At 45.8% G+C, this 13,107-nt stretch overlaps 1 protein-coding gene across 2 annotated transcripts in view; it reads right to left on the reverse strand.

The window, feature by feature from the left end:
* The window catches only part of LOC143756661 (gamma-aminobutyric acid receptor subunit pi), an 81,960-nt gene that overhangs the window by 47,029 nt on the left and 21,824 nt on the right, over positions 1-13,107 (reverse strand). For both annotated transcript variants that reach the window (XM_077247229.1, XM_077247221.1), the window contains exon 2: positions 12,684-12,764. In XM_077247229.1, the coding sequence (XP_077103344.1) occupies positions 12,684-12,727 (44 nt within the window). In that variant the 5' untranslated portion in view covers positions 12,728-12,764. The remainder of the gene's footprint in view (positions 1-12,683; positions 12,765-13,107) is intronic.

Raw genomic sequence — 13,107 nt, forward strand, 5'->3', positions numbered from 1 at the left:
TTGGGTTTGTGTCCCCTGGTGTCCACTAGAGGTCCTCCTTCTCCACGGTGTCATTCCCTTTGGAACTTCATTTCCCAGCATTCTGTCTGTCACTCATCAGTTCATTGCACTCAGCTGTTCTCCATCACCCTGTTAGTTCTGTGTGTGTGTATATATACCCTGTCTGTTTTAGTGTTTGTCACGGAGTCGTTGTTTTGTTCTTGGATTGCTTATACGGTGTTTGACCCTTGCCTGGACTGGATAACGTGTACGGATTACCCAATAAACATACTGCTACTGGATCTACTGTTTCCCTGTGTGTGCGTCGTGACAGAACGACTCCGTCATCAAGATCCAGCGGTATTTTTTTTTAATATCTCTTCCCCAGCAACCGAGCGGGAGAGAAGGGATTTGTATGAGGGGACCCGGTTGGTCAAGTTTCACGGGACCCGTGGAGGTCGCAGTGGAGGAGGTGTTCGAGAGGAATTCCAACACCATTTTCCACTCTGGCCCCTCTTCGACCCTGGGCTGGTGCGATCCAGTCCAGAGTTTCATTCGGCGCTGTTTCCATCCAGCCCAGAGCGGGCACTTCACCAGCGGAAACGGCGGAGGAGGAGGAAGACCTCTAGCCTCTCCAAAGGCCCGGAGGCTGTGTCCCAGCAGCCCGCCGCTTTTCTGGAGGCTGACTCGGAGATTGTTCACCTCACGTCTGCCCAGTCAGAGACTGTTCACGTCCCGTCTGCCTAGTCAGAGACGGTTCAGGTCAAGTCTGCCAAGTCAATGATGGTTCACGTCACGTCTGTCGATCCAGAGACTGTTCAAGTCACGTCTGCCAATCCAGAGACTGTTCAAGTCACATCTGCCGATCCAGAGACTGTTCAAGTCACCCTGCCGATCCATTGACGGTTCGGGCCACGTCTGCCCAGTCGGAGACGGATCAGGAGATGCCCATTCTCGTGGCCACGAGGGCACTGACCGACTATTTAGAACGTCTAGCCCAGATCCTGGAGATGCCTTTCAGACCTTTCGTGTCCGTTGTGCCGGAGCCAGTGTCTGCTGCTACTGAGCCGGAGCCAGTGTCTGCTGCTCCTGAGCCGGAGCCAGTGTCTGCTGCTCCTGAGCCGGAGCCAGTGTCTGCTGCTCCTGAGCCGGAGCCAGTGTCTGCTGCTCCTGAGCCGGAGCCAGTGTCTGCTGTTCCTGAGCCATAGCCAGTGTCTGCTGTTCCTGAGCCAGTGTCTGCTGTTCCTTAACCGCGTCTGTTCCTGAACCAATGTTTTTTTCTGTGTTTGCGTCTGTCCTTGTGTCTGTTCCTGAGCCGTTGTCTGTTCCTGAGCTGGGTTCTGCTCCTGAGCCGGAGCCAGTGTCTGCTGCTCCTGAGCCGGAGCCAGTGTCTGCGTCTCCTGAGCCGGAGCCAGTGTCTGCTGCTCCTGAGCCGGAGCCAGTGTCTGCTGCTCCTGAGCCGGAGCCAGTGTCTGCTGCTCCTGAGCCGGAGCCAGTGTCTGCTGCTCCTGAGCCGGAGCCAGTGTCTGCTGCTCCTGAGCCGGAGCCAGTGTCTGCTGCTCCTGAGCCGGAGCCAGTGTCTGCTGCTCCTGAGCCGGTGTCTGCTGTTCCTAAACCGGCGTCTGTTCCTGAACCAATGTTTTTTTCAGTGTTTGCGTCTGTCCTTGTGTCTGTTCCTGAGCCGGGTTCTGTTCCTGTGCCGTGGCCGCCCAAGGGGTCGTCTGCTTCGCCCTGGCCGCCCGATGGGTCGTCTGCTTCGCCCTGGCCGCCAGATGGGTCGTCTTCTTCGCCCTGGCCGCCCGATGGGTCGTCTGCTTCGCCCTGGCCGCCCGATGGGTCGTCTGCTTCGCCCTGGCCGCCCGATGGGTCGTCTGCTTCGCCCTGGCCGCCAGATGGGTCGTCTTCTTCGCCCTGGCCGCCCGATGGGTCGTCTTCTTCGCCCTGGCCGCCCGATGGGTCGTCTTCTTCGCCCTGGCCGCCCGATGGGTCGTCTGCTTCGCCCTGGCCGCCAGATGGGTCGTCTTCTTCGCCCTGGCCACCGGCTAAACCATCACCCCCTGTCTCTGTGCCCTTCCATGGACCTGTCCCCCCATCCCTCCCCCTGATCCTCCACCGTTCCACCTCCCTCCTGGACTCTTGTTTTTTTTTGTTTTTAGTGGGTCTTGGAGTGTCTGGTAGCCACTCCGTAGAGGGGGGTTTATAGCTACACTGGTCATAAATGAGTCCACGCTTCATACTGATGTTCACAATCACATTTATTCTTCTCTGAAGTATCATGAAACACCGTGAAAACTAGAAGATACACAAAACAGTTTCAATCACAAAGCATCCAAAGCAACATTCATATACTCTTATTTCTTATACAGACCAATACAATGCGTCTTACATTTTCTTGTAATCAAAATTTAACAGTGCTTAATAAGATAGCTCGTAATTATTACCGTGTTCGCCTGGTAGACCAGCTGTAGAATAATAGACGGGAGCTTAAAAGTTCGCTGTTTTCACCCGCGACTCTCTTCTCACACGCGCTACTCTCAATACTTCCGGGGTTAAACATGTGACTATTAATAAACAACTTTTCTCTTGGTCATAAATTTAACAAGAGCAAGGTAAAAAACAGCTTTAAGTCACACTATTACTCAGAATTACTATAAACAAGACACATTATAAATTGCATTACAAAATGACTTTATCGTCTTACAAGGTTGCGCATTAACAACTTCCGGTGTAGTCATGGAAACGCGTCTACACTGAACTCAGCGTCAGCTACACTCCCACCAAATGACCTTTGATTAATTAATAACAAATCATACAACCTTGGTGTTTTGTATGCATATTAATCCATTAAATCAATGGTTATTTCAAAGCATTCGTTAAGGTCACTCATAAACATCTGAACCTGAGTGATATGGTAGATCAACAGTTATAAACTCTCCAGATAAAGTTGATATGCAGAATACACCACATGAAAGTTAAATGTAACAATATCAATTGAGAACACTTTTCTCACTACGCAAAGGTTCAAGAAAACAATCTTCCTATGACAACACAAAGGATTTGTGAATTGTTTCAAATTTGAATTTGAATTGAGGTCAGTGACTAACTGCACCAAAATTAAGAAGCAGAATTTTAGCTGCTTTCTACGAGAACAACTAACTTCTGAATGGGTCGCTCAACGATGGATGGCTTGTTGAGGCGTTCACCCCCTTTTCCTAACTTGCGCTCTCCAATCTGTATTGTAACTCTTCGCACCAGTCCATCATCATTCTCATGTATTTTAAGAACCCTGGCAAGTTTCCATTCATTACGAGGGAGCTCTTCTTCCTTTACAATGACAATATCTCCGACTTGCACATTGCGCCTTGGTGCATGCCATCGTTGTCTAAGAGTGATGTTGGCAAGATATTCTTTCCTCCACCTGTTCCAAAATTGCTCGGACAGATATTGCACCCTTCTCCAACGTTTTTTGGCATACAAGTCTTCCTTAGCAAAGTTACCAGGTGGGGGCAGAGGCACAGAGGACTTCATTGTGAGCAAATGATTTGGTGTTAATGGCTCCATACTGGTGGGATCACTGATACTGTCAACAGTAAGGGGGCGGTTGTTTACAATGCACATGGCTTCATAAAAGAAGGTTCTTAAGGAAGTGTCGTCCAATCTTCCAGCACTGTGAGCAAGGACTGAGCCAAGCACACTCCTTACTGTTCTGATCTGCCGCTCCCATGCACCTCCGGCATGACTTGAGGCTGGTGCATTCATGCAGAAGTCGCACTGTTTATCTGCCAGGTATGTGGCCACTCTTTCCTTATCTACTTCTTTGAGAGCTCTTTCCATTTCATTTCGTGCTCCAACAAAGTTTGATCCTTGATCTGATCTGATATGCCTGACGGCCCCACGGATGGCTAGGAAACACCGTAAAGCATTGATGAATGCATCGGTCGTCATGTCATCCAACATCTCTATGTGGACTGCTCTGGAGCTCAGACATGTGAAAAGGAGACCGTACCGTTTGTTTTCCTTACGACCTTGCTTGGTACAGAAGGGACCAAAACAGTCCATACCGCAGTACGTGAACGGTGGGGAGGGGTCAATACGGTCTCTGGGTAAATCTGCCATCCGTTGTTCCTCTGGAGGTGCGCGGGCTCTTCTACACAGGACACACCGCTTTATGTGCTGGGCTGCTGCCTTACTGCCACCAATAATCCAGTAACCATTGGCCCTGAGTTCATTCAACGTTTGTCCTCTGCCCTGATGTTGTGTTTTCTCATGGTGGTGCGCGAGGACAAGGCGCGTGACAACACCATCCTTTGGGAGGATTATAGGGTGTCTCAGATCCAGAGGTGCGGATGCTCTCCTCAGACGTCCTCCCACCCTCATTATACCATCTTGGAGGAATGGGTCTAGCTGATACAGTTGGTGGTTACAAGGCAGCTTTCCCGATGTCTGGAGAATGTGTAACTCCTTTTCAAAGGCATCTTTCTGTGCAAGCTTGATGAGGGTGTGAGAGGCTCTCCTTCTTTCCTCAACATTAAGGGGCTCTGTGTCCTTGATCCTCTTGGCCAACCGTTGTATCCGAGCGACGACTTTTACCGCTGTGGACCATTTTGAGAACCTTGCGAGTCTCTCTTGAAAATCGACCTGCCTTGAAGCATCAGTTTTCAAGACTTGGATTGCCCTTACTTCGGGGTCTCCTACCAGTAGCTCTGAGGTTCCTTGGGCTGTAACTACCTCTCTCTCCCACAGGAACTTGGGTCCAGTGAGCCAGTTAGACTTGAGCAGCTCTGCTACTTTGAGGCCCCTTGAGGCATGATCAGCAGGGTTGTGCTCTGTGTCGACATAGAACCACTGCCCTGGGTCAGTGGTTTCCCGGATTCTCTGGACACGGTTCGCCACGAAGACATGAAACCTTCTGGCTTCGTTGTTGATATAGCCAAGAACTACTTGCGAATCTGTCCAGAAATATTCTCTGTCGATCTTGATCTCTAGCTCCTCCTTTAGCATACTGCTCATAGCAGCAGAGATTACTGCAGCAGTCAACTCTAGTCTTGGTATAGTGACTATTTTGGTAGGAGCGACTCTTGCCTTGCCCATAACCAAGGTGCAATGCACCTTATCTTCGCCCACCGATCTGATGTATGAGCACTGACCATAGCCTTGACTGCTGGCATCTGAAAAGTGATGCAGTTCCACTCTCAGGACCTTTCCAAAGTTCTCTGGTGTGAAGCATCTTGGGATCTGAATCTTGTCAAGATTTCTTAGATCGTTGATCCAGCTCTCCCACTTCGGCTTCAATTCGCTGGGGAGTGGCTCATCCCAACTGATGCCTTTCTGACACATCTCCTGTAGCACCCGCTTTCCTGGTAGGATGAATGGGGCCAAAAATCCTAATGGATCATACACCGAAGCCACGACTGAGAGGACTCCACGTCGTGTAGCTGGTTTCTCATCAAGTGAGACCTTGAAGGAGAAGACGTCACCTTCCACATTCCATCTGACTCCTAGCACTCTCTGGACTGGAAGATCATCACAGTTGAGATCCACATTCTTCACCTCAGCAGCACGTTCGGTAACACAAATGGACTCTAATACCTCTCGACTGTTGGAGATGAATTTATGAAGGTGCAACTTTCCTTCAGCACACAGTGCTTGGGTTTCTTTCACCAGCTTGATTGCCCCGTCGACTGACTCTAGGCTTATGAGCCCGTCATCCACATAAAAGTGCTTTCTGATGAAGCTAGCTGCTTCAGGATATCTTTCCTCATTTTGGCTGGCAATATGCTTCATGCCGTAATTGGCACAGCCTGGAGATGAAGATGCTCCGAAAAGATGGACCTTCATATGGTATTCCCTGGGCTCTGACTCTGTATCCCCATTTTCCCACCACAGGAAGCGTAAATAATCTCTATCTTCTTTGCTGACGTGGAACCTGTGGAACATTTTTTCCACATCACACATGACAGCAATGGGATGTTTGCGGAAACGGCAGAGCACTCCAATCAGCCCATTTGTAAGATCAGGTCCTGTCAGCAGATGGTCGTTTAAGGCAGTGCCTTCATACTTTGCAGAGCAGTCGAAAACTACCCTGATCTTATTTGGCTTTCTCGGGTGATAGACGCCTTGGTGTGGGATGTACCACACACTTCCTGACTCTGGTTGCTTGTCCGCTTCCTCTGCTTCCCCATCCTTGAAGACACCTTCCATGAATCTCACATAATCATTCTTAAATTTGGGATCTCTGTCCAGTTTCTTTTTAAGGTGCTTCAGGCGGATTAAGGCAAGCTTCTTATTATCAGGAAGGTGAGGACGTGCTTTGAATGGAAGCGGCATCTCAAGATGGCCGCACTCGTTCTGCTGGATTCCTTCCTTTAAGACCTGCAGAAATTGAATATCTTCTTGAGATATGCTTTTCTCTCCTGATCTGGTGTCTGCAAAATCAGATTCGAGGGCTTTAATAGCAGCAGCTGGTGTCACAAGTGGAACCTCCCTGACAGTTATCCGATGGCACAGCCCAGTCACATCCCTGGAGTTCACGCGCTGTGGTGAGCTCCCTACGATGCTCCACCCTAAGTCCGTCTTTATAGCGTAAGGCTCATAGTCACCTCCAGTGAAGACCTCTCGTGGTGCCAGGGCTCTGGAGCAGTCGTAACCAATCAAAAGTCCCACTCCACAATCCATTAGCGGGGCATCTCGGGAGCTATGACTGCTAGGTGTTTCCACTTATTAGCTGTCTCACATGTGGGGATGTGCGCACGTTCAAGTGGAATGAATTCCCTTGCGTAGGCGGGAGGCAGGTTAATGAGGCAATCTGAAGAGAATCCTCTGACTCTGAGTCCCCTGACTCTCTGGCTTTTCACGATGGAATCCCTTCCCATCATAGTGGAAAGCTTTAATTTTACTGGTTCCATTGATGCCTGCAACCTTCCACAAAGTTCCTGGTCCACAAATGTGTGACTACTCTGAGTGTCCAATAGAGCATAAGCCAGGGTTTCAGAATCTGGGTTTTCATGTGAAGAGATCCATACTGGAACAATCATTGATGTGCTCCCACCGTCACCTCCATTCACACAACAAGATAGTGAGGATGTGTTTTCTTCAGCTTGCTGGACACCTTGCAAGGAAGTCTGGTCTGCTGAGGGACGGTCTTCATGCAATGGAGTGGGATGGTGTCTTTTGCATATGCTACACATGGCTTTGTTCCTACAGTCCTTTGCATTGTGTCCCTTCCTCAGGCATGCATAACATAGCTTATTATCCTGGACGAACTTTCTCTTATCCTCCACAGACCTTTCTGTTAAGCTTTTACACTTATGTATGGAGTGGTTCTCTCCACAACACATACACTTGGCTGTGTTTGAGTTATAAGCTGGCATGCTTCCTTTGTTTGATTTATTGTAATCCCTGAACTTGATCTCCTCAACATTGTAGGATTTGGCTGTGGTACTTGATGCGTTTGAGGCTTTCACATTAGTGGCGAAGGTGTTTGCCTTTGGACGTTTTATTTCTCTGAATGACTTTTCCTCGGGCCTTAGTGCATGTAATGATGACACTGGATTACATGCTATGCGTGCTTCCTTTGAGATGAATGAAGCAAATTCTTTGAAGCTTGGATAGTCTTTGTCTTGATCCAGCTGCTCTGTGACAATACGATTCCACCTGGACGTTATCCAATCAGGGAGTTTGGCTAGCATCTTCTGATTCTCTTCGCAGTCGTTCAGAACCTGAAGACCCTTGATGTGAGGCATAGCATCACTACATGTTTGCAGAAAATCACTAAACTCTCTTAGCTTAACATACTCCTTAGCACCAATCCTTGGCCACTTATTAAGCTTCTCACGGAAAGCACGCTGCACCACAAAGGAGTGACCATACCTTGCATTCAGCTTCTGCCATGCTTGCTGATATGCCTCTTCATCTTTTCTATAGAAGCTGCCTTCTAGAGCAGATCTCGCCTCTCCACTTACGTACTTTTGTAGGTAAAACAACCTGTCTGCAGGATTTGAACATCGTCTTTCTATAAGGGCTTTGAAGCTTGTGCTCCATTCTGTGAACTTCAGTGGGTCGCCAGAGAATACGGAAGGTTCTGGTAATGGAAGTCGAGTAAGGGCCATTGACTCCTGTAATGTCTGGACTAAAGATGCTTCATTCTGTGTAACTTGCTCTTTCAGGCATCCTGCAGAGGGAGTGAGTTGACTAGGATCACTTCCTTCACTGCATGGAAGACTGCATTTCTCACTCTTTACTTTTGACTCTTCCTCAGTAAATACTCTGAGCCTTGCTTCAATGACCTCGATGTCTCTTTGATTTTCTAGCTTTTTCAGTTGCAGACGTTGTGCTTCAATGGCAGCTTCCCTTTCAACCTCAGCTTTCTTTGCAGCCAGCTGTGCTGCTGTCTCAGCTCTCTTAACTGAAATACTTGGTGACTCTGAAGGATGATTGGAGCGGTGGCTGAGTGCGGTGGCTTTGGAAACTGTGGATCCATATATGGACTTAGCATATTCACTATCAAGCAGCATGCGTAACCTTGCTCTTTCTGCCTCACCATCAAACTCTTCCTCTCCCTCAATAAGGCGAACTCTCATTAGTCCCAACAAATCAGCTGTCACCGCTACACTTGCATCAATTTTTCGGCGAATTTCTTGGCTTGGTGCACTTTTGAGCCGTATGTTGTCGTATAACTCTTTTAATTCAGACTCAAGCTTCTCAACAACATCCATCATGTCATACAAGTCACTCTCAGAGCATGCCTGCTTCAATCTTGTACGAGCATTCTTGACTTGTGTTTTCCATTTCTCATACACCGAGTTGAATTTCCTTTCTCTTTGGATTGATTCTTGCTCTATCAGCTCTATCATTTTATGTGTTGGACGTCTGTCACGAGAGGATTTTCTTGGTTCATCATCTAACTGTGTTGCACTTGCAGCTGAAGAAGGCTCCTTAAGTGTCGATTTAGATTTCTTGTTTTTAGTTTGATCTATTATTTTCTCTTTTTCTGCTGCCATAGAATTAGAGTCTAAAACACCCTGCACTTCAGATGGGAAATCTATCTGCCTAGATACCTCACCATCCTGAGCCAACGATTCACTGAGAACTGACATTTTTTTTTTTTTTTTGATTATTAGCTGCCACTGGAAGAAGGAGACAAGGTAAATTACCAGCACATGAAATACTGAGATAGACAATGAAGCACTTTGTTTAGACTAAATTCGTTACACCTTTAACATATGGTTAATACTGTTGCTCATTTGAAATTTGACACTTGAATGACAGATAAACTCAAATTGTACCAGCGCTTGTGGTTTATAAATGTCATTCACCTTATAGTAAGGTCTAAGTGTAGAACAGGACGTTACCAATCAGTTAACTTTGTCCTTACTCAATGTCTTTCTCACGGTCCTGAGCAACTGTAAGGTTTTATTTAGTAGAAATCAGTCTTTTTATGGCATTGTGGAACTGTCCATTTGCCAGAGGACTTTAAATTTCAGTAATGTACAGTCTGACCTGAAATGGATGCTGTCGGCTGAAGTAGACTACAGGAGATGAAGCAGAGCCGCACACTGAAGACCTGAAGTTCACAACAGGATATGAAGCAGAGCCGCACACTGACGACCTGAAGTTCACCACAGGATATGAAGCAGAGCCGCACACTGAAGACCTGAAGTTCACCACAGGATATGAAGCAGAGCCGCACACTGAAGACCTGAAGTTCACCACAGGATATGAAGCAGAGCCGCACACTGAAGACCTGAAGTTCACCACAGGATATGAAGCAGAGCCGCACACTGAAGACCTGAAGTTCACCACAGGATATGAAGCAGAGCCGCACACTGAAGACCTGAAGTTCACCACGGGATATGAAGCAGAGCCGCACACTGAAGACCTGAAGTTCACCACAGGATATGAAGCAGAGCCGCACACTGAAGACCTGAAGTTCACCACGGGATATGAAGCAGAGCCGCACACTGAAGACCTCTGGATTATGGAGTTAGGCCACGTTTTCACTATAGCTACACTGGTCATAAATGAGTCCACGCTTCATACTGATGTTCACAATCACATTTATTCTTCTCTGAAGTATCATGAAACACCGTGAAAACTAGAAGATACACAAAACAGTTTCAATCACAAAGCATCCAAAGCAACATTCATATACTCTTATTTCTTATACAGACCAATACAATGCGTCTTACATTTTCTTGTAATCAAAATTTAACAGTGCTTAATAAGATAGCTCGTAATTATTACCGTGTTCGCCTGGTAGACCAGCTGTAGAATAATAGACGGGAGCTTAAAAGTTCGCTGTTTTCACCCGCGACTCTCTTCTCACACGCGCTACTCTCAATACTTCCGGGGTTAAACATGTGACTATTAATAAACAACTTTTCTCTTGGTCATAAATTTAACAAGAGCAAGGTAAAAAACAGCTTTAAGTCACACTATTACTCAGAATTACTATAAACAAGACACATTATAAATTGCATTACAAAATGACTTTATCGTCTTACAAGGTTGCGCATTAACAACTTCCGGTGTAGTCATGGAAACGCGTCTACACTGAACTCAGCGTCAGCTACAGGGTTATGTCACAGTGTTGGGTTTGTGTCCCCTGGTGTCCACTAGAGGTCCTCCTTCTCCTGTCATTCACTTTGGAACTTCATTTCCCAGCATTCTGTCAGTCACTCATCAGTTCATTGCACTCAGCTGTTCTCCATCACCTTGTTAGTTCTGTGTGTGTGTATATATACCCTGTCTGTTTTAGTGTTTGTCACGGAGTCGTTGTTTTATTTCCCCACACTGAGGTTTGTTTCTGCTCGTTTCTCGTTCTTGTTGTTTTGTTCTTGGATTGCTTATACGGTGTTTGACCCTTGCCTGGACTGGATTACGTGTACGGATTACCCAATAAACATACTGCTACTGGATCTACTGTTTCCCTGTGTGTGCGTTGTGACAGTTGCTCTGTGTCATATTTTACACAAGTCTCATGTTTGGCATGTTACTGGTTGCATCTGTCTGTGCGTTTTAAACAAGACTCGATGGCCAATCTGTGTGGCTCTGTTACTGCTTTTACTCTTGGATCTGCTCCTGCTTTGTTCTTTCCCAGCAAATGGAAAGTGGGAGATGAAAAGGCAGGGAAAAAAAACATAATTGTGTCCAAGAAGAGTGAGAAAGAGACATAAAATAAGGCACAGGCGTGATACTTAAGGACAGCCTCCAAAACAACAAATATGCGTACACAACTAATAATAAACTAATAATATAACATAAATAATAGGGCTGGTTATTGACACAAATTTCACAATTCAATTCGATTTCAATTCACAAGCCTGTGATTCAATTAGATTCTGATTCAATCCGAACAAACTACTAAATGAACAAATGCTGTAAACTATACAAACCTAAACATGTTTCTCTGGTTTCTGAGCATGTTCATCTGAATTACAAACCACTGGATGACGTTAGAATAATATAAAATTTCACTTTGTCTCTGACTTTATTTTGTTCTATTTTTTGGTATTTCAAGTAATCTAATTCCTGAAATAAAGCAGCCATGACAAAAAATATAAGAGACAATGAGAAGTTTCAGCTCAAAGAGTCAAAAAGGTCCTGGTGCTTAAAACAATAACATAATCTGACAAATGTGCAATCCCAGATTCTCATCTAATCTCCATTTAGGTCATTCATCTCTTCCAGACACAAAAACAATCACATTATCCTTAAAGATCTCATTCGTGAATATGATTGAGAGACAGAGCTGAACTAGCACTAAATTAGTTATCAAGTGCACTTTTCATTTTGGTGCATTCCTAATCACAAGCATAATCAGATCTATGATCTGCTTAGATTTGCAGTGCTTTAGAGGAAACGTAGCTCATATTACTCACTGAATTAACATCCTACAAACACTGATCCATGTGTGTATGTTCATGCACAGAAGAATCTGCACGGCCACCACATGTGCCTCCGCTCACTCGTCTCCATTATTGATGATAATCAGAGGAACTGCTGGGGTCTTGTGCTGAGGCATGAAAGTGTTTGATTCAAAGCGCTGCGGGAACTAGGTGAGTGTCAGAATATATAAATCTCACGGTATCATGCCTAGAGACGTTCCTCGATCCTTATGCACGCACATGTATGTTTGTTTGCGCGGGTATATGCTCATCACAGTCTCTGGAAACGGCACCGTCAGGAAGTTTTACGAGCATTGTGAAAAAAGCTCCCATTATTCCCGCTGCGTGTCCCAGCCTGTGATTTACTATTCGCTACACATTTACAAAGTTCACTGACACCAACATCTGGAATAGATTATAAGCATTTGTTTCCGTCTACCTTTCATGGAAGAAATCCACACTATATTGCATTATAGCATGGGTCTCCAACACGTCACTCGCGAGCTACAGTAGCTCGTGGCCTGATTGGAGGTAGCTCGCCAAGGGGCCGTTCACATATCGTGTCTTTTGCGCGATCAAGTTCGTTATTTCAAATGTAGGAAGGTCATAATTGAAGCGACGCGGTACTTTTTTCCAGGCGCAGCGAGATGAAAAAATCCAATAGCTACTAAAAATTCTTTGTTGTTGTGGAGCGCAGTGCATGGTTGCATAGCAACGACAGACGCCACGGGAAAATCCGACCATCCACCATTTTAAAAGCCTGATTTAGAAACATTAAACACGATTAAATGAGTTTGATCCATGACAGAATCCTCTTACCTGCTGATGAAGAGGAGGGCAAATAAAAAGCTGAAGGAGGTCATGGTGAGCGAGTGAGAGTTTCAGGCCGCTGGAGTTGATCTGAGGAAGAACATAAGCAATCTCAATCTCAATTTATTCATAAAGCACTATTAAAAACCAACCACATGTGCTGTACAATGTCCTAAAACCAAAAACAATTAATACAAATAAAACAAAACAACAACAAAGGAAATCACAAGTTATAGGCAACAGTGAAGAGATACGTTTTTAATTTTAATTTAAAAATATGTAATGTTGGTGCAGTTTTAATATGAATTGGTAAACTGATCCAAAGTTTAGGTGCGGATTTTAACTTTGACTTTGGAACAGTTAACAAACTCTGGTTGGCAGACCTAAAGGTGTATAGACAACAAGTCTGAAAGGTAGGCCATGTAAACATTTA

This window comes from Siphateles boraxobius, unplaced genomic scaffold, assembly GCF_051911475.1.
Source record: "Siphateles boraxobius isolate OS27281-9 unplaced genomic scaffold, OSU_SipBor_1 108, whole genome shotgun sequence".
Lineage (NCBI taxonomy): Eukaryota > Metazoa > Chordata > Actinopteri > Cypriniformes > Leuciscidae > Siphateles > Siphateles boraxobius.